General features: G+C 49.0%; 1 protein-coding gene and 1 non-coding gene across 3 annotated transcripts in view; both read right to left on the bottom strand.

Moving 5' to 3' along the window:
• FBXO31 (F-box protein 31) overlaps positions 1 to 16761 on the bottom strand; it is a 31753-nt gene extending 14992 nt beyond the window's left edge. Inside the window, exons 1-3 of one of the 2 annotated variants that reach the window (XM_068150813.1) lie at positions 16383 to 16761; positions 7663 to 7734; positions 4127 to 4213 (exon numbers count right to left, since the gene is read on the bottom strand). In XM_068150813.1, coding sequence (XP_068006914.1) covers positions 4127 to 4213; positions 7663 to 7734; positions 16383 to 16761 — 538 coding nt within the window. The remainder of the gene's footprint in view (positions 1 to 4126; positions 4214 to 7662; positions 7735 to 16382) is intronic. The other variant, XM_068150814.1, reaches the window with a different exon arrangement.
• Positions 16762 to 17142: 381 nt separating this feature from the next.
• Positions 17143 to 17215, bottom strand: TRNAM-CAU (transfer RNA methionine (anticodon CAU)). Its single transcript has one exon. It is a non-coding gene; the product is annotated as a tRNA-Met (tRNA).
• Positions 17216 to 21645: the final 4430 nt, after the last annotated feature.

Genomic DNA, 21645 nt, shown 5'->3' with positions numbered 1-21645 from the left:
ACCTCCATGAAGATGGCAACAAGATGCTACACTTGCCTTACAGCCACGTTCATGGCCAGCTCAGAAGGCCACAACAACCTGGCTTAGCCTACAGGACTGGCTTGAACAATGCCTTTCACTTTGCATCTATTTATAGCAAGAACTGTGTTTCAGTGCAGTTGTTACAACAGTTTTGCTTCATTAGCTACTCAAGACAGCGAGAACTGGAGGAGTGCTTTTATTACACAAAAGCAGAGAACTTCCACAGAGGTTTAGGAGAGCAGGGAGGGTTGTCCAGAGCTGCTGCCAACTGGCCTGGAGGAGCCTTTTTTCCTAAGCAGTAAACAATTTCAGATTGATGGCTTGGTTTCACCAGTGCAGCACAAACAGCACTAAGTCAAGCAAGCAAACCACATCCCCAGTCTTCTTGTCCCAGTGCAGTAATTACACATTAATAAATGGTATGTGCATAAGCCACTCCACCCACCACAATCTGCCTCCTACCCTCTCTGGCGTGGAGCTGATAAAACCCTGCTTGATTTTGTATTTTTAGGAAAGAAAACTTGATGCTAAGCTATCCAAGAGCGATGAGGATGTCTCACTTTCACTGCCAGCTCTTGTCTGAAGCGCTCTCAGAGCTGTAGCTACAATTGATGGACTTTTCAACAGCAGGGAAAGTGTCTGCTCAGCCAGGCGAGCCCTTCCACTCCGAGACACGTGCCTGTTGAGGGCAGTTTGTGTGCTCACTGTGAGTAAACAGCCAGCTCCAGCTGCAGCTCAGCTTGCCAGAAGCCTTGGTGGTTTAGGAAATGTGGATGAGTCACAGACAGAACCTGCTTCACCATCTGCCCAAACCACCTGGAAAGCTGGGGCTGCAAAGGAGGGAAGAAGCCAAAAAAATCCCATTCACTTCCAGAAGAATCCTGTCCCCTGGACAGCAGCCTCTATGCTTAGCTTGCATCTCTGCCCCAGCTGTCTGGCACCCCAGAAGTCTCCAAATGAGCTGATGGGAAGCAGGCTGCAATGGGGGCAGTGCTTCACCCATCCTCACCCTCCCTACACATCGACATCCATGGCAGGGACACCTTAATGGAGGACATCTCCCTGACTTGCCCAGGGTGCTACAGACTCTGACCTCTCCTCCTCTTCTTCCAGGAAAGGATGTTCCTAGGGAAAAGGCTGCTACTTGGCCAAATGCCCAAACAAGTCTCAAAGCACAAGCATAGCTCCATTTTCAAGCCTGGGGTGCCTCTGGGCTCCAGCAAGCCAGCAGCACTGCAGGGAAAACCTGACGAATTCCAGCTCTGGCTCTCCCTGGCAGGAGACAGGATGAGTCTGACAGTTGTTTCCTTCCCTGCTCCTCGAAAGAAAACAACACTTGGGTCTTTCTCCAAGGTCCTCCTCTGCTAAGCACACTGCCTGTTTTTCTCCATCCTGAAAAAGCCTCTTGCCTACCCGAATTTCTGAGCCCACATCCTGCCAAATGGAGCAAAAAAGCATCCACTGGATGCTTCCATACAACCTCTACCCAGCCTGGATATTACCCACATTGCCACAAGCAGCCCTGCATGCTCTTCAGATGGGAAGGCAGCTTGAATCCAGCTGGAAGCTGGCTAGGAAAAGCAATGAAAGCCCAAGCTCTCACCAACAGAAGGCTGTTTGGGAAAGGTCTAATGCCTGTGCTCTTTGTTAGACACAGGAAAGGGAAGTAACACTGAGCAAATGAGATTCAAGCACTACAGCAGTGGCACACCAGACCACAGACCAGACCAGCTACAACCCCAGAATGGGTTATTGAAACAGGAGGAGAGCAGATGTTACTGTTTGCATTAAATGTTATTTCATTACCTGTGTCCAGCCTGGAGAGCACAGGCTGAGAAACAAACAAATTCCTGTGAGTTTGCAGTGAAACCTGCAGGCTTTAAGACAGAGGTAGCTCATTTTGAGTGGGAAAGACATCTGGGGAAGCAGGGAATAGAAGATTAGGCTGGAGGTGAGGAGAAAGTTCTTCACAGAGAGAGTTGTTAGCCATTGGAATGTGCTGCCCTGGGAGGTGGTGGAGTCACCGACCCTGGAGGTGTTCAAAACCAGGATTGGATGTGGCACTTGAAGCCATGGTTTAGTTAGTCATGAGATGCTGGGTGATAGGTTGGACTTGATGATCTCTGAGGTCTTTTCCAACCTTACTGATTTTATGATTCTATGAATGTAAGCAGTTACTGCCCTCCAGCTGGTGATAACTGACCTGCCAGTGGAAAGAGCTCAGCGTCAGCCAGGCTTAGCTTAAAACCCAGGGGAAAGTGATCTGAGCTGACCTGGCTAATGCTGCAGGAATATGAATAAGGCAGCACTCACAGAGTAAATCCTGGCAACACAGTCTTAATACAGAGGAAGGGAAAACAGGTAATCCCATCTTAAATCCCACTGGCTGCTCTTCAAATAATAGAGCATACTCCTAGAGAAAAGGGGCACCAGACATCACAGGTTTGGGGCTGCAGCTGTAAGAATTAACAGCACAAAATGCCATTTGAATGCCACCACCTTGGCACTTTTGGAGCAAGCACCCAGGTACCAATCTACAAAGGAATCCTTTGTCCTGTGGGGCAGCTTGGATGTGCCTCTCTTTTCCATCCAGCTCCAGAACAAGACTGGCATTAAAGGCAGGGCTGTCAACCCTGAAAGCTTTCTACCAATTCCTGCTGTAGCACTGCTGCTGCTTGTCTGTCACAACTGCCATGACTGACACCATCTTCTCTGTATAGCCCACAGTTGGCTTTCTTTAGCACAGGTAAGTCTGCAGCATCCACTCCACTCACTACCAAATGCAAAAAGCTATATTCCCAAGCACCAGGGAATTAGGGCCCCGAGGCTGCAAAACTCTGCAGACCTAAAAGCAGCATTAGAGAGTGTTCAACCTGCCCTCCAAATACCAAACACTGGCTTCCTCAGTTGATGTGAACTCATCAGTATTTCCACTGCATTCCTGTGGAGCAGTAAGCCTTAATCCCAACGTTTCCCTCAAATCAGGAGGGAATGAATAGATTACCCAGAGCAGCTCCTTCACTGCAGAAGGCAAATCATCATCTCTGAAACGCCAGCAGAATCTTTCCTGGAGACTGAGATGGTGGTTAGAGGACTCACTGTGCTGCAGGGAGAGAATTAGCATTCTTCACTAGGAAGGGATCCCAGTGCAGCTCATCTGGATCAAGACAAAGCCTTTTGCTAGTCCAGAGCTTATTTAAACTTGCTTTGGGGGGCCTTCACCAGGGTATCTTCTGCCCCTGTACACTGCACTGGTTAGGCCACACCTTGAGTCCTGTGTCCATTTCTGGGCCCCTCAGTTTAGGAAGGAGGTTGCCTTGCTGGGAGTCCAGAGAAGGGCAACAAAGTTGGTGAGGGGCTTGGAACACAGGCCCTGTGAGGAGAGGCTGAGGGAGCTGGGGCTGCTTAGCCTGGAGAAAAGGAGACTCAGGGGTGACCTTATTGCTCTCTACAACTACCTGAAGGGGGGTTGTAGACAGGCAGAGGTTGGTCTCTTCTCCCAGGCAGCCAGAACCAGAACAAGAGGACACAGTCTCAGGCTGTGCCAGGGGAGGTTCAGGCTGGGGGTCAGGAGGAAGTTCTACACAGGGAGAGTGATTGCCCATTGGAATGGACTGCCCAGGGAGGTGGTGGAATCACCATCATTGGAGGTGTTCAGGAGGAGACTTGATGGGGTGCTTGGTGCCATGGGTTAGTTGTTTAGGTGGTGTTGGATGATAGGTTGGACGCGATGATCTTGAAGGTCTCTTCCAACCTGGTTTATTCTATCCTATTCTATTCTACTTCCTTCTAAGAGAGAAGCAATCCATGCAGAGCAGACCAAGGGCTCTCCTGCTGGGAGCAAAGCCCTTCCTTATTGCAGCCAGTCAGGGCCATTTTCTAACTGAAAGCACTTCAAAGTACCACCACACCTCCCTGCACGCCCAGCCGGCACCGCCGCTCTGAAGGGTCTGACCTCTCCACTAACTCTCCACAGAACTAACAGGCACCCTCCGTACTGTCCCAAGGCCCAGCCCAAAATCGCCTGCTGAAAGCAACTTCACACTCCATGCAGCACCCGGTGTGTGCTCAGTGCAGGAAGCATCACCCAGCAGGAGGTACGTACGGCAGGTGTAAACATCTCTGTACTCCATGTGCTCGTAGTCGGGAAGGATTTTCATATAGCGCCCCGACTTCACCCGAGGGTTTATACCTGAACAGACACAGCAGGGTGAGTACCAGCAGGGTCAGTACCAGCAAACTCTGCCCCACCACAGCCACCTAACAGCACCACTGCGCTGCACCAAGCGCCGGCGGCTGCACTTTGGCCACAGCAACCCCATGCAGCGCTACAGGCTGGGGGCAGAGTGGCTGGAGAGCGGCCAAACAGAGAGGGACCTGGGGGTGCTGGTTGACAGCCAGCTGAACATGAGCCTGCAGTGTGCCCAGGTGGCCAAGAAGGCCGATGGCATCCTGGCCTGCATTAGGCATAGTGTGGCCAGCAGGAGCAGGGAAGTCATTGTGCCCCTGGACTCTGCTTTGGTTAGGCCACAGCTTGAGTCCTGTGTCCAGTTCTGGGTCCCTCAATTTAAGAAGGACATTGAGACCCCTGAACATGTGCAGAGAAGGGCAACGAGGCTGGGGAGGGGTTTGGAGCACAACCCCTACAAAGAGAGGCTGAGGGAGCTGGGATTGTTCAGCCTGGAGAAGAGGAAGCTCAGGGGAGACCTCATTGCTGTCTACAACTACCTGAAGGGTGGTTTCAGCCAGGAGGGGGTTGGTCTCTTCTCCCAGGCAACCAGCACCAGAACAAGAGGACACAGTCTCAAGCTGCACCAGGGGAAGTTTAGGCTGGAGGTGAGGAGAAAGTTCTTCACAGAGAGAGTTGTTAGCCATTGGGATGTGCTGCCCAGGGAGGTGGTGGCGTCACCATCCCTGGAGGTGTTCAAGAGGGGATTGGATGTGGCACTTGGTGCCATGGTTTAGTAGTCATGAGGTCTTGAGTGATAGGTTGGCCTTGATGATCTTTGAGGTCTTTTCCAACCTTACTGATTCTATGACCAGCTATGCAGACAAGTCAAAACACTCTTCTGACTTGGCTTCCAGCTGTGGTTCACTGTTTGCTTGCCTTTATCAGCCCCAGCCTTGGGTACACCTGGCCAGTGGGGCTGTTCACACAGAACTTGGCACATTCAAGACCCCCCCAGACAGTATTTAGAGTGAATTCAAAGTGGAATCACACTCTCTAGACTGTAACAAGCACCATGGTGTTAACAAGACTGCTTAGGCCAAGTAACTACACAGACAGTGGCCCTTGCATTAGTTATGCTTTCTAGCACTGAAGCTCAGTTCTCCCATTTCTCACACTACTCCTTACAGAAGCACTTTCAGTGGACAGAGAAGTGTCTGCAAGTCCTGCCAGTAGCCCCAGATTAATTCTTCTGCAATTAAAGAGGTTTATGGGACAGTGGAGAAAAGGCCACACTACCAGGAAACTGGAACAGGGCAAACTATGGAATCTGAGCAGGAGAGCTGAGATGGTGCAACCTGAAAGGCAGAAAGAGCTGCCAAGCATTCTGACTTGAGAGTAACCACTGCTGGTTAGGATTGCTGAATGGATATGGACTCAGAAGTGCAATGAAGTCTATCACAGAGGTGGTTCTCACATCAAGTGAGGCTCTGAGCCAATGGATGCTGGGGATTCAGAAAAGATTTTGTTGCAAAGGAAGACTGGAAATGTGTGTAAGATCTCTTGAGGGCTATTACATTAATAAATAGCATTAGACTTTGGAAATCTCCCACCCTGAGCACAGCCAAACTGGGAGAATACCCAGGGAAGTATCTTCTCAGTCTTCCTTGAGTGACTGGGCTACAGAAAGACCACAGCTCTGAGCCAGTAAGGCCACTCTTACATATAACTTGTGAACAAAAAGCACTAAGTATCATTGCAATAAATCTGAACCTTGCAACTCTTGAAGGGGAGAAAGACTTTTGTTGAGGAATGGCTTGAATTGCAGGGACGTGGTTCTATGGAACAGCTGTTTGACCAGAGTGTGTAGGCCAGACTCCATCTTGCTGTTTACTGCTCACAGCTTAGCTGGTGTGCTGATGCAGCAAGGCCACCACAGCCCTGTGACTGTGCTTGCAGTTTCTCATAAGATAGCACCATGTGAAATAGTTACTTATAAGATAGCAGTATGTGATACAAAGTATATGTGAAACAAAGAGCTACTGAGAAAGGAGGTTGTGAAGGTGCACGTAGGCCTAACTGCAAGTAGGCTGGATATTATGATGTAACCCTGGACTAACAGCTAATAGAATAATGACACTTGTGCATATTTAGCTGAGATACTTTATAAGCTGTGCTTTTGAACAATAAAGTTGAAGCCTGATTACCAATCATATTGATTATCTGCTTCCCACCGCAACAGACTTTGACTCAGGAGAGTTTTTCTACTGTTCAAGACTGGCAGTGCAGAATTAAGATCCTACATGGCATGAGTTGTATGTCTGTTACCAAACCAGTGTCACAAACACTGGATTGAAGAGGGAGAGGCCTCAAGTTCTAATGTCTGTGGACATCTAAGTGCTAGCTCAGCATCACTCAGCCCTCCCACCCAGAAAAATCAGGCAGTTCCAGTCCTAATGTACAAGTAACTAAAGAGGGGCACTAGGTGATGAAATGATTTTCTTGTGGATGCTGAGCAAGTCTACTACAGATGGGAATAAAGCCTTTCTACCTCTTCTTTCCAGCATCAAGATCAATGCTTAAGGTCATCACTGCTTCAAGGTTCAGCACATGGCAGAAGCTGAGCCAGATTGTGGGCCTGCAAAACCTACAGAGACCTCTCACAATTGGCCTCTCTGCTTTTGTTTCATAAAGCAGGAGCTTCTTGGAACAGCCAGAAGTCATAGGTCACATGTTGCAGGTCAAATCTTGTTCTGTAGGATAAAGACCACAGGTAACACCTCCCTTAAAAAAAAAATCTGGTGGGAGGAACCAAGACAGCACAGCCTGGAAGTGCCGGTGTGGGAGCTCTTGAGGGCTTTGTGAGGCTCTGAGCAACCAGCTCAGCCTCTGAATGCAAAGGTCAGGATTTGGTGACAGGGGAGACAGGCTCATCATGGATCTAGGCCCCTATCTAGTCCTTGGTTTCCCTCACTCCTCAGTCTAAGACAGAAGATGTGCATCTGCCTTGGGTCTAATGAGTTGGAGTTCCACCCCCCCAGACACTGCTAAAACACACCACCTCAGCAGAGGCCCAGCTCCACCAGGCTCTCCTCTTCCAGAAGCACCCCAGAGGAATGCTCAGCTCTTTATAGGATTTTCCCCTCTGCCTGTTTTCACTGAGATCAAGACTTAGCTACATTAGGGCTATGACAAAATACCAGTTAATTCCTGAAAATGGCCCAACAGGGAAGGATGAAAACCCTTCAGTACTCTTTACTATCAAGTTAAATTACATGCCTTTTCTCCAGCGATGGACTGGAGGGCAGCTGCTTAGTATTAAGTAAGATTCCAAACGTGTCAGCCTCACAGATGAACCTCCTGCCATTAGCAAATCAGTCTGAATAACTTATGGCCTCAAAGTTTAATAAGTACTCAAGGGCTACATGCTTGCAAAATCACTCCTAAGCCAGGACACCAGCTCCAGCACTTACGTTTGGCATAGACGTCTCGACAGGACACGCCGGTGATCTCCAGCTTCCGCAGGTTTTCACAGACACCATATTCTGCAAAGACACACAGATGACAATGTCAGCTCTGGTGCAAAGGTGTTTGCTACCCAGGATCTTGATATCCACTCTCTGAGGGGAAAAAAAAAAACACCACCCAAAACCTACCACCAACCACAAGCAAACAAAAAAAGCCACCCAGATCTTATGAGGTGCATTACCGCCAGCTGCCACATCGGTCCAAGGATCTGATTTCTGCTTTGAAGAGGGGAAAAGAAGAGAAAACAGTGCAGTTTGGGAAATTTAACACATTTTACAAGCAAAATCTGCAACACACACACACACACCAGAAGGAACACACAAACACAGCAGAATTGCAGACGTTTACACCCAGCCCAGAAAGAGTGTGAAACGTGGAAGACCTACTCGTCCCAGCTGGGATCCTGAGCCCGTTTAGATCAAATCATGATTGTGTGTAGTAATTATCTACTCCCACTGAGGCATCCAACAGGGAAAACTGCTTATTAGGATGCTAAAGAAAAGGTCACAGACTTTAGAAAGAATGAAATGGAGACATAAAGCAGGCATCAGCATGTACAAATATGGTTACACTTGAAAGCAGATCAGATTGAAATGGGTTCTGTTGTACACTCAAATGCCTTTGATTGCTAACAGAACGCCCTGAAAACAAAGGGATTTGGAGATCTTGAAGGCAGCTTTGAAGCAGAAAATGAGATTCAATCCTTTTCATTTTCAGGAAGTCAACCCAGAATTTCTAAGAAACTCAAAAAAAGAAACAAAAACCCCTACCAAGGTCTCAATGCAAGAAATCCTCAGAAGAGCAGAGGGAGGAAATGAGAGGAGGGAGATTCCCTCCCCCCCCAGAAAATAATCATCAACAGAAAACAGCCTGCTGCAGTGACCCTGGTAGATCTGAGTATGGAGAACCACCCTCCTCAACATCAAAGGCATCTAACACCACAGATCAAACACCAGCTTCCCCTAGGAATACCAAACATCTGCCAGATACTTTGACACCAAGTCTATTTGTGAAGACTTCTCATCAAATATGAAGCTTACTCTCAAGTCAGGCTTCCTTGAGTGAATCCACTGTGGCTGCCAAACACCACCACCTAATGCTGCCAACCTGCTGCAATCTGAGGATTCATTTTTCACATAGGAGAAAAGCAGAAGTTTCCCTGAATGAATCCAACCTCCTCCTGCCTATAAATAAATAAATACAGGTGTGGTAGATGATAAAGCACACACAAAGCTTACTGTCAGCCTGCCTCCAGGGAATACATGTTCTGCAAAACATTACTTTGGGTGAGCACAGCAAGTTCAGTGAGGGTGGGCAGAATGTACAACCAACCTGCTGCCCTTCATTAAAAGATGCAGAGGTCAGTGGCAAAGTTCCTGCTGACTTCCCCAGCAGAAGCCAGAGGAAGCTCTAAGCATTATCAAAGGCAAGGTGGGATGAAGAAGCACAATTAGCCAGAGAGCAGACAGATGAGCCTGCAGGAAAGTACATCCAGCCCAGCACAAACAACCTATTTAGTGCTGGGCTAGAGCCAAATGACCCAACACAACCATCCCGCAGATCTGTGAAACCAGAGCTCAGCCAGAGGCTGGAAATTCAGACCCACCCCACAGCTCACCCTGTGGCCATCCCCACTGCCAGAGCTATCCAGGCTTTCACCCACTTGTGTATATATGCAGAGCCCTGCTAGAGAGTAGGGGCATCACATCAAAGGGATGGAAGGAACAGTATGTTTCCTCAGCTGATCAGAATGTTTGACATCTTTATGAGTGAAACAGCATGGTGACAGCCTGCTGTTTGGAAACAGCCAGCTCTTTTCCATGTAAACAAACACTCACCTGGCCACAGAACCAGCTAGGCACATGCTCTGCGCAGCAGGCATTGCAGCCAGATTAGATTCAGTGCCACTGAAGATATTTATACTGCATCAGAAAGGGAGGAGACATGCAGAGTATCCTGCCCAAATGGCACTTCTCTGTGCTGCTCTCCAACAGCACAGTGATGTTTTCCCTTCCTCCAGACACTGCTGATTTTTCCCCAGAGCATCTTCCCTGTAAATCACTCTGAGAGCAAACCCGGTGCACTGCAGTGCTAGATCCACTACCAGGAGGAATCTTGAAACAACAGGGTGGGGTGGGAAGTGATTTGATGCTTAAGCTCTATCATGCTTTCATGGAAGTGTCCTTGATAACCTGCAGTGCAGTTTTGTGGAAGCCAAACCACTGCTAAAGGTGCATTTCCTAAGCGCTGTCGTTCAAATCTTCCCTGGAAGGAGTCCAAGTTCTCCCAAGTAATAGCAAGCTCCTTTTAAAAGTGGTGGTTTACCACTCACCTCATTTTCTGCTAACTGGTCCTTATCCTGCCATGTTCAGCAAACAACTGCAGAGAGTCAAACCCCCAGAGTGATGGCTTCGCCCTGAGTAAGTGTATCACTTAAGCTCTTCTGACCCAGGAGCTGTTAACACCACCACGGCCACTGGGATGGGTAAAATCATTCTGCTGGCTCACAGTGCTGACAAAACCTCCTAAGAGGAGAAAGAAAGCTGCCCATATTTTATCTTGTTGGTTTTTTTTAATCCAGAAGACAAGAGGGATATAAAATTAACAATAAGTAGAACTTCCAAGATGATTACAGACCCAAAAAAAAAAGATGAGGTTTTCTTTAGGGAGAGTAGAAAGTCTTTTCCAAGAAAGCTTTGAAGGAAGGGTTTGAGCTTTGAGCTTTCTGGGCAATTGCACTTCAATGCAATTAAGTCTGTTTCAAGGAAATGTATCTCAGTGCAGCAGATCACTGAGTGAAGTATTTGAAGGAGTTAACAGGCACAGAAATCCACACATGAAATTCATACCATTAGAAAGTGGCTACTTAATCCTGCTTGCAAAGCAAGGCTGGGATTTGGGGTTGAAAATCTCCCTTGCCCAGCTGGAAAGACCCTTTTGATTTGGTTTAGAAGGAGTGCTTGAAAGATTTACCAAACACACAGGGACACAGTGCTGTTTCCATGGTCCTGTGCACTGGAATTTAAAGGACCTGGGAAGGCAGTCTGTGTTTATTATGAACCACTTAATCCTTCTGCAAGTGTAATAATTTACTCCCCGGCTTGCTCTCACCACAGGCACTTCTCAGCCTCTCGTTCCCTTCTCCTTTCTACAAGGAGCCATGTCACACACCTCCCTCTCCATGACTTAAACTTATCAAACAAGGATTTTCCAACCCAGGTAGGGAAAAAGCCCTCTGCTCCCACCAAAGACCAAATTACTTCTCTTTCTTCCTCAGCGTGGCACCATCAGCAAGCAGCTGCAAGCACTGAGTGTGGACATCCGCAGTTCAGAGGAAATTAGGATGTCTGGCAGAGCTCGATGCCCTTTACCATCACCACATTTCCACTGTGCTCTGATCAAGCCTTCCAATTACTGCTGGATAAATGTGTTGCTACAAGGCTGTACACACAGAACAGAACACACAGAAACTTACTGGATTATTCCAGAGACCATGAATATGGGACATTCTCAAACCAGCATCTCTGAAATAGCAGGTGGAGGAGTTTGAAACTGGCTTCTTGTTTCCAAAGGCTGAGCTACCAGATTAACTCTCTTGGGCCCAGGAGGCCAAGAAGGCCAACAGCATGCTGGCCTGTATCAGCAATTGCACGACCAGCAGCATCAAGGAAGTGATTGTCCCCCTGTACTCTGCACTGGTGAGGCCACACACTGAGTAGTGGGATCAGTTTTGGGGTCCTCACTACAAGAAGGATATTGAGGTGCTGGAGCAGGTCCAGAAAAGGTAGGTAAAGGGTCTGGAGAACAAATGTTGTGAGGGGCAACAGAGGGAACTGGGGTTGTTCAGCCTGGAGAAAAGAAGGCTCAGGGAAGTCCTGACCCACTGCAACTCCCTGGAAAGGAAGCTGGAGCCGGGGGTGGGGGTGGTCAGTCTCTTCTTCCTAGTAGCAAGTGACAGGACAAAAGCAAATGGCCTCAAGTTGAACAGGGGAGGTTTAGGTTGGACATCAAAAAAAACCTTCTGCACTGAAAAGTTTCTCAAACACTGGAACAGGCTCCCCATGAGGTAGTTGAATCCCCATGCCTGGAGGTGCTCAAGAGCCACAGAGGACTGGTGTTGAGGGACGTTGTTTAGCACCAGATTCAGCAGAGTTAGAGGATATCTGGACTTGATCTTACAGCTCTTTCACAATAAAAACAACTCTATGATTTTAAAATGCACCAAATACCTTCCCAAATGCTTCTCCCAGGGGAAGGCTTGTTATTACCACAGAGACATTTTGCAGGAGCTGAGCAGGAGGAGATTTGAACTGCAACGAATGAAAGCATTTGCTGAAATCCTACAGCAAAAGATGGGTAGCTTCAGCACTACAGCTTACAGCAGATCTAAGGATGATTCTCTGAAGGATGGCTATGGCTAGTGGGCACCTGCCATTAGCAGAGAGAAATGGCACCAGCAGTACTCTAAAAGCCAAAGAACATAGTCAGAAATGAAAGAAATTCCACAGTGCTTCCCAGAAGAAACACAGTGTACAAGGTTTATCCTCACAAAGCCAGATAAAAGCCGTGTGACTCATTAAAACCACCTTTGTGTGTGGTCAGTTAGAGGGCAGAAGGGCTCTGCAGAGGGACCTCGACCAACTGGACAGATGGGCAGAGTCCAATGGGATGGCATTCAACAAGTCCAAGTGCCAGGTGCTGCATTTTGGCCACAGCAACCCCATGCAGAGCTACAGACTGGGGTCAGAGGGGCTGAGAGCTACCAAACAGAGAGGGACCTGGGGGTGCTGATCGACAGCTGCCTAAACATGAGCCAGCAGTGTGCCCAGGTGGCCAAGAAGGCCAATGGCATCCTGGCCTGCATTAGGAATAGTGTGGCCAGCAGGAGCAGGGAATCATTGTGCCCCTGGACTCTGCATTGGTTAGGCCACACTTTGAGTCCTGTGTCCAGTTCTGGGCCCCTCAGTTTAAGAAGGACATTGAGACTCTTGAACATGTCCAGAGAAGGGCAACAAGGCTGAGGAGAGGCCTTGAGCACAGCCCTGTGAGGTGAGGCTGAGGGAGCTGGGTTTGTTAAGCCTGGAGAAGAGGAAGCTCAGGGGTGACCTCACTGCCCTCTACAACTACCTGAAGGGTGGTTGTAGCCAGGAAGTGGTTGGTCTCTTCTCCCAGGCAACCAGCACCAGAACAAGAGGACACAGTCTCAAGCTGCACCAGGGGAATTTTAGGCTCGAGGTGAGAAGAAAGTTCTTCACCAAGAGAGTCATTTGTCATTGGGATGTGCTGCCCAGGGAGGTGGTGGAGTCACCATCCCTGGAGGTGTTCAAGAAGGGATGGGACGTGGCACTTGGTGCCATGGTCTAGTCATCAGGTCTGTGGTGACAGGTTGGACTCGATCTTTGAGGTCTCTTCCAACCTTGGTGATACTGTGATACTAGGGAGCAACACCACAAGAAATTAGTCCTGCTGTGGGAGCAGTTGTACCTCAAACTTCTGTGTGGATTCTCCAAAGCCTTGCATGGAGTTCAGCTCTTACAACAGTCCCCTCACCGTGTGTACTAACTCAGTTTCCAGCTCTCCTCCTCGTGCTGAATGTTGACACCTTTAACAGCTTGGCTGACATTTTTCAGCTGATCCAAAAGCAGTGGGAGGTTGTTTTGACCAACAAAAGTTTCTCCATCCAAGTTCTGGACATTATGCTGAATTACTGCTCTGTTCCCACGTGCTCTGCTGCTTTAAGATGAAAGCAGTTATCATTTAGAATGGACTATCAGGTGTCAATAAAGGTAGGTCAGGCCACCAGCCAGTGTGAAACAGGCTTTAATTCTGCTCCCACTGCAGAGATCAGCAATCTCCTATTTATAGAAAACATGAAAGTGACTGTGAGCCTCTTCTTGCCAGAGAAGCAATTCAGAGACATTGTTTACCCCAAACAGTTGCAATGATAAAAGGACAGCAGCCCTCACAGCCATGCCAGCCTTACACAACTACCCCTGGTTAATCCCAGCACCTTTCCAGTTCACAACCACAAGCAGAAAACATCTTAATTCCAGGAAGGTAAATCCTCTGGATGTCCTCAAGACTATTCTGAGACTGAGTCCTCCTCACAACAGTGCAAAAAAAAGGTACCAATCCTTGACAGACCAACCTGGGCAACAGCCAGGCTTTTCCTTATATTCAGTGCTGCTCCCAGCCAAGACAAAGGTAGAAAATAGCCAAAACCAAGCACTGCACCAATCGGCACCTCTCAAAGAACTGGTCTGTTTAATATTAGGACTTTGTCTCTTTGCTGTTGTGCATTTCTGAGAACACAAACAGATTTGCTTACACAACTAGCAGAAAGTTTACGTTTTCAAGTTACCTCCTGCGAGAGTTCAGCTCTGGATCATCATCAGGGTGAATAAGCCACTGAGACAAGGAGTATGCTAGGAGAGGCACACATGCCTTCACTCTAAGACATGCAGCTTCACAGGAGCCAGGCAGACACAAGCACACACTCAAGAGGCTGTCCTCAGTTGGGAAGTGGTTTGGTTTAGACAAAGACTACAACGAGTAATTGTGTTTTGTGCTTGCCAGCAGTCACCAAGTACAGCTATACACAAACACAGCACAGGGGAGTCTCAACTCCATGTGTTCACATACTAATATCTGATGTTCCTATGCATCCTCATCACACTTGCACTCCTCACCCAGTGCCATGCTACATCTGAGCACCCTCAGCAGCTGAGCATGTGCAACACTGCAGTGGCTATATGCAATTAACTGCAAATCAGCTCCAAAATTGGTGATAATTACATACTCAAGTGTACGAACACTCAGAGCTACAGTGCTACCACCACACTAACTACCCACACTGCAAGTTCTGTGAACCATGCAAGAAGCCCAGACTAGGATCTGCGTGGAGAATCAGGACTGGTTAACAGATTGCAGTCACACTGTCATAGATTCAGTAGGTTTTTCAGCCAGGAATCCTCATCATGTCTGCTCAGCACAGCTTGTGCACCACGCCTCTGGTACAACATCTACCTCAATCATACCAGCAGCCCTCCAAGGAGCTCTCTGACACTGGTTGGACTGGGCACATCAGGAAACAGAAGAAAGAGGATGTGAAAAGAGAATGAAGATTTGTTTTATGCATCTCTCACCTTAGAGCTAGATAAGGACGTTAGAAGAGTAGTGGTAATACCTTCCCTTCCTTTCTGATTCAGGTTTAGCCATACAAAGGCCATTGTTTCTTTAAATATCAACTAAGCTTTTGAATGCTGCTTTATCCACTGGCAGGAAAATCCAGGAGTAGTCATGAATCAAATAAATGTATGTCCCCATCAGGCCTAATTTAGTGGCTCCTTCACAAGGCAATCCAGCTCACGTTTAAAAATGATCTCAGTTTCTATAGAAACATTTTGCCAGGATCATAACACAGCAAAGTAATTAACCTATGAAGCTTTGCAAACCATACACAAAGCTCCAGGAGGACTCTACACCAGCAGTTTATTAACCTGCCTCCAAACTCCAGTGTTAAGTTATTGGGCCACTGGGATGATCCCACGCTGAACACTGGAATAAGAATGCTTTGGTAGATGTTTTCTTCAGCCTTTGTACTGTGCAAGGGTTCTTGGATGGTGCTGATAAGGCAGAGATACATTAAACCCTGCAGGAATGAATCTGGACAGATCCCACTGCCTATGGCAGGTAGCCACTCTCATGTGTCCAAATTCTTCATCCCAAAGCCCTCACTAGTATCAAAAGCAGAAAACAAAATATACATGACTCCATGTGCTGGCAGCAGAGGCACCTGGCAGGATCAGACTACGAAGAGAGAGGATGAGCACAGCAAGGCAGACGTTGAAGGGTGGGACAGCTGCTGGATTAACAAACGGGACTGAGCCACAATGACACGAGGAAAAGGATGAAGAGCACAGAGTAAGAACTGCAGCCTCACAGAACAGGGCCACAGCAACACAGAACTTCGGCACTACTGAAAAAAAGATGCCCCCAGGCCTTTGCATTAATGCAGCACAGCATCCTCCCACCCAACAGGTATTCCCCAGGAAATAAATGCTCATGCAAACCTGGAACTCCTCCAAATCTGGCCCCATACTTCCCAAGGCCAGGAACAAATGACCTTACCCAGGCAAGCCCTCCTCCACCCACTCTAGACCCCTGTGAACTCACTGCTCCTGCTTTACCCTATGTCTCCACAACCCCAAGACCCGGTCCCGCACCTTCCCTCCAGCTGCCACCTCAGTTTGGTGCCCTTTGATGGGGGCTGCTCGTACGTCACCCCCTTTCCAGAAAGGGACACCAAGACGGGACCGCACCCCAGCGGACCCAGTATACGCCCTCTTCTCCATTCTCTACACATGCAGCCCTGCATGCACCCCTCATGATCTCCTAACTCGCAACCCTTCATGCCCCAGCTCCCCCCTGCACCAACCAGGCCCCCCACACCATCCCCTTTCCGAGCCCCTTCAGGACCCTCACTCCCCCTCCTCCTCACCCCATCACCTCCCCGCACGCTCCGGTTCCTCCTGCATGCTCAGGACCCAGACCTCGCACCTCCGCTCCCATCTCTCCACCTCTGCAACCTCCGGGACCCTCCCTGCAGGCCCCGGGGCCACCCCCTCGGAGCACCCCCCGGCCCCCAGCTCGGGGCTGGCGGTACCTTCGCGGCAGCGCCGCCGCCAGATCGTGTCGGTGCGGAGGATGCGGCGGAAGGTGGTGCAGACGCGGGCCAGGCTGGGCAGGTCGGTACCGGGCAAGGAGCCGAAGATTTGGACCAGGAGTTCGGGAGGCAGCTCCAGGAGAGACAACGGGGCCCGGCCGGCCGGGCCGGCCTCGGCGGGGTGCGGCGCGGGCCGCCCGCCTTCGATGCGCTCCGCCACCTCGTCATCCTCCGTGACACCGCCGCCGGCCTCCTCGGGGTCAGTGTCGGTGTCGGGCTCGCTGTCGCCGGCTGCCCCGCGGCGCTGCTCCCGAGCCGCCCCGCGCCGGCGGCAGCCGCGGGCCGGGCCCACCCCGCAGAGGCGCGCGCACACCGCCATGGCCGGGGCCGCTCTGCCCGCCGGGGCGGCGCGCAGCTGAGCGCAGAGCCTCCGGGCCCGCCCACCAGCGCGGCGCCGCCAACCAGCGCCGCTCCAAGCCCCTCACCGCGCCCCTGCACACGGCTTTCCGCGGCAGCTATACTTCCTAGCGCGCCCCCTAGTGCTCCGGGGGCCTGAGCGACTGGAGGAGGGGGGCAGTGGCCGGTAACGGGCTATGGCTGCAGCACGCTGCCAGGCTGGTGGAGATCGAAATAGCTCCCCTGCCCTGCTCCACGCAACCCTCTCCAGCTCAGCGTTGAAATTCGATTTAAAAAACAGCATAGCTCCGTTTCTACGGGAAGCCTCTGGCTGCCCGGCGGAAAAAAAGGAGGAAACCACTCTTGCCCCGTGTGAGGATCGAACTCACGACCTTCAGATTATGAGACTGACGCGCTACCTACTGCGCTAACGAGGCTCCTCGACAACCCAAGCGCAGGGCACTGTCCTTGTGGCCACTCCACCGGCAGAGGCATGCGCTGGTCTTGCCTGTGCCTTGAGGAGCTTCCTGCATTTCTACATAAATGGTTCCTTTCATGCAGCAGAGACCTGTTTTGAGTTTGATTTTTTTCCCCCCAAATTTATTCATTTCCCATTGTTTTCTCCAAGACAGACCTAACTCTTTTGGGTTTTTTTCCTTCCCCCCAAATGGCTTCTCTTTCCCATAGTGTGCAAAACACCTGCAATCCTGAAAGGGCCTTTTAGGGTTCCTCAACATCCCTCAGGGTTCTTTAACATCCTTAGGTGTTCTCAAACATCCTTCAGAGTTCCTCAATATTCTTGTCCAAAACCTTGTCCAGCTCTGCTGTCTGGGAACGGATTATGAGGGCTTTGACAATATGCCCACATGAAAATCAAGTTACTCCCACATAAATAAAATAACTAAGGCAAACCTGGTTTGCTTCTATGCTGTGAAGAGTTGCTGCTCACCTGGGATGTCTTCAGTGACAGGAACTCCATACATTCATCCAGAAGAGGGTCCCTTGTGATGCCAGATCCTAATGGACAGTGAAGGTCTCAAGGCAATAATCACCATTACAATTAAGTGACAAATACCTACATCGGAAGAAGACAGGAAAACAGACATTCAATTGATGCAGAAAGTCCCCAAATCTCACCCACCAGAATCACTGCAGGGAGGACACTCACCTGCAGTGCAAGCAACAGGCAGAAAATGGAGGAGTAACAGACCTTTGGGCATCAGTCCCACCAGACAAGAGGAGATATTTAGGTTGTGCTGGGCAGCCTAAGGATTTTGCCAAGAGTCTAGTGGGTAACTCATGTTGTTAGTGGGACAACATCCTGATTTCCAAGGATTTGGATGGCCATGCATACAAAACGGTCAGGTGATGAGTCCAGGCCGTGAAGCTTGTGGTATGACCAGAACTGCTTACACCATGAGTAAACACCTGGCTTCTTACAGCCTGACCTGCTGCATTCCTTCCTCCAACACTGCCTGCATGCAAGGATTTCATTTTTAATAGTGTGCTAATCTTTGGAACTTCAGTGATGGACACATTTAGTGCCCACAGTTCTGATTAACTTCAGAAGAGCTCCTCCAAGCATCTAAAATGAGGCACGTGGGCAATGAGTCACCTAAACCCAGCATCAGCTGTTTGGAAATACGTCTGTAGCTGTTTTCCACCTGCATTGCATCACATGGTCTTTCTCCCACATTACATCACAAGTTTCTGACACAGCCCTAGAAGGTCTTGTCACATTTGTTTGTTTAGGAACTGATGGATTCATGGAGAGGACAGGGAAAGTACTGATGCAAAGGATTTTTGTGTGAATGAAAGAGAAGTCCTTGGTGACATTGCCCCAAGCAGTAACTCGGCAGTCTTCAGCATACACATGCTTTTCCCTCTTTTTTTGTTTTCTATTTTTATCTGGACTTTCTTCTTTTCCTTTTAATGCTCCTGCTGTTCCTAATCACCCTACAACCTTCTCACCCTCTGATCCCTATATCCTTATCCCACAGCCTTGGCTTCATGGATGCTGAGCCACCATGTCTTGCTCTGATCCCTCAGTGATCAGAATTTCCCCATGGCCCACTGACCCTCTTTCCAGTCCAGCCCAGTGGAAGGCAGGACAGCCCATCATAAATCCATACCAATTCCCATGGAGCTCCATCACTCCACACCCTTTTCCTCCAGGTTAAGAAGAAGGGAAAAAAGCCTGTTGGGCTGAAAGGCAGTGCCCACCTCCACGCTGCATTGATGTCACCTGGCAGGGACTGAAGCCAAAGTCAGAGACAATGTGACAAGCCCTGTGGGCTCTCCTTGCTTGGGGTGACTGCATTTCCTCTTCTCATGGAGCAGAGATGAGAAACAGTCACTGTCTTCACTCCAAGTTTCAAGACCCAGACAGAGAAGGTTTCCACAGTGCTGTTCTTGTGGAGCATTACACAATAATTACAAGCAGAGTCTGAGGGCTGGGAACTGTGAAGCTCCTTGAGGCTCAGAAGATGGAGAGCTGGTGCAGAACAGAGTGCTTATAACTGAATTCAACTTACAACTACAGCGTTTACCACTCTGATAGCATAGATTGGTTTGGGGAGAAAGAGACCTTAACTAGTCCAACCACCCTGCCATAGGCAGGGGCAGAGAGCAGGTGGCTCAGAGCCCTCTCCAACCTGAACTTGAATGTCTCCATGGATGGAGCATCCACAGCTTCTCTGGGCAAGCTGGGCCAGTGCCTCACCACTCTCACAGTAAATTATTTATTCTCAATACCTAACCAAAATCTCACCTCTTTCAGTTTAAAACCATTGTCCCTCATCCTATCACTACAGTCCCTGATAAAAGTCCCTTCTTATCTTTCCTGTAAGCCCCCTTTAAGTACTGAAAGGCCACAAGAAGGTCTTGCTGGAGTCTTCTCCAGGCTGAACAACCCCAACTCTCTCAGCCTGCCCTCACAGCAGAAGTGCTCCAGCCCACTGATCATCATTGTGGCCTCCTCTGGACCCTCGTGAGCAGATCCATCTCTTTCTTACACTGGAAGCCCCAGAGCTGGATTTCATCATACTACAAAACTGTATTTTTCTCCTCTCTCCTTTCTCCTCTGAATCCATTATCTGAATCTACCAGCTTTTATAGGGGAACCAGTAAAAGTGTGTCATCATCATCTCCCATCCTCTGTGGCGCTACCAAGTGTCTGAGCATCCTTCTCTGTAAACATTACCACAGTAATAGCCCAGAGCTTTCCAGTCTTGCAGCTTCAGATGGGCAGCTTGGAGCCATTACCACAGGGCTCTTCAAAAAAAGGACATACCAAAAGGGGAAATGTTATTGTTCCATTTCCCTTCAGCAATTAAGGAGCTGATGCAGCTCTCGCTATAGTCAATTAGTCTTCGCACTCACTCTAAAGGGCTTTGGATCCCTCCCAAAGTCAGTGTCCTCATTTTCTATAATCCTGGAAGTGTTTATGCCTTCCCAGCCTTGGAGCGGGGATGAGCCAGCTGATGGCAAATCCAGCCAATTACAACCTGAACAGTTAGGAGAGAATTATTTATCTTCCATTTGGCAAGAGGGACAGAGAAGTATGGCAAGGCAGGCCGAGACAGATGAACAAACCCTCTTTGCAAGCCCTGTTTGCCACACAAAGTGTGTGCAGCATGGGTTTTTGGCATAAGCCTGCAGTGTGATTTCTGCTTTGTAATAAGCATCCTCAGAGGCAGGACACTTTGAAGAGAGAATATTTCAACAACAAGGCCAAAGCATTTTGCTATGGCTTTTGTGATGTATGTATTTTCATCTCAAATATCCCTTCTGCCCTATTTTAAGGTGGAAAATAGCTCTTCTCACCTCGATTTTAGCGTTTCCCACCTCCTTCCTTTCTGTCTGGACACTGGCCTCACTGCATTTTTCAGGATAAAGTGGACAGACTGGGCTCTTTGGGGAAAATCCAGAGCACTGCAGAAAAGGCTGCTGATGACTCAGGAAGTGTTTTGCATCCTTCTGCTTTAGAGCTCAGCTCTGTGCCCTTTCTTTATAGAATCATAGAATTATTTTGGTTGGAAAAGACTTTTGAGATCACCAAGTCCAACCATTATCTAACTCTACCAAGTCTGGTGCTAAACCACGTCCCTCAGGACCACATCTCTGCAGCTATTAAACCCTTCCAGGGATGGGGATTCAACCACCTCACTGGGGAGCCTGGGGGTGGATTATGAAAGAGGTTATGGTCTTTCTTCAACATACTGACCTTGCCATGAGTTGATATGATGATTAGCTGTGGTCAGGTCATGAGTGCTTGGGGTCACCCAAGACTTGACAGCACTTCTACTAGAAGCAGGTGTCACTTCAGCTTTGGCCACAGCCCAGCCTGGCCAGTTTCATTCTGCCCAACACCTCTGGCAGCTCAGTTTGCAGAAGCATTATCCTGTCCAGGACAGATCATGGGACAGACAGTCAGGTGTTTGAGATGCTATTACTGGCTTGGCTGCTGAGCAATGGTTGTGCAATTATAGGCAGCTCACTGGAACCTCCCTGTGCCTCTGTTTCTTCTGATGTAAATAAAGAGGGGGTTTGCTGAAGCCACAGGCTACACAGTGTTCAGTTAATATTTGAATATGACTGGAATTGCTTAAATCCTAGCAATGTCACAAATCAGTGGTGAACTTTGCAGCACACTGCATTATTCTACCATTTCCCTGCTACGCCTCCCGGGCTCACACTGTCATTACTGCCTGCCAAGAGGTTATGGATCCTTTTGAGTGAAAGGTAGTGCATAAACATCAGTTATTTCTGCTTACATCAACTGGTTCACTCTATTTCCTTGTAAAACCAATGGCTCCCACTTAAAGCTTGATCCTGAAGCCAAGAAATGTTTGGTGGAACAGCAGTA

The sequence above is a fragment of the Melanerpes formicivorus genome, unplaced genomic scaffold (assembly GCF_026170545.1).
Source record: "Melanerpes formicivorus ecotype bairdi unplaced genomic scaffold, bMelFor1.0.p_v2 SCAF_20, whole genome shotgun sequence".
In the NCBI taxonomy this organism is placed as follows: Eukaryota; Metazoa; Chordata; class Aves; order Piciformes; family Picidae; genus Melanerpes; species Melanerpes formicivorus.
The sequence above is the reverse complement of the archived record's forward strand: the minus strand, read 5'-3'. Positions and strand labels throughout refer to the sequence as shown.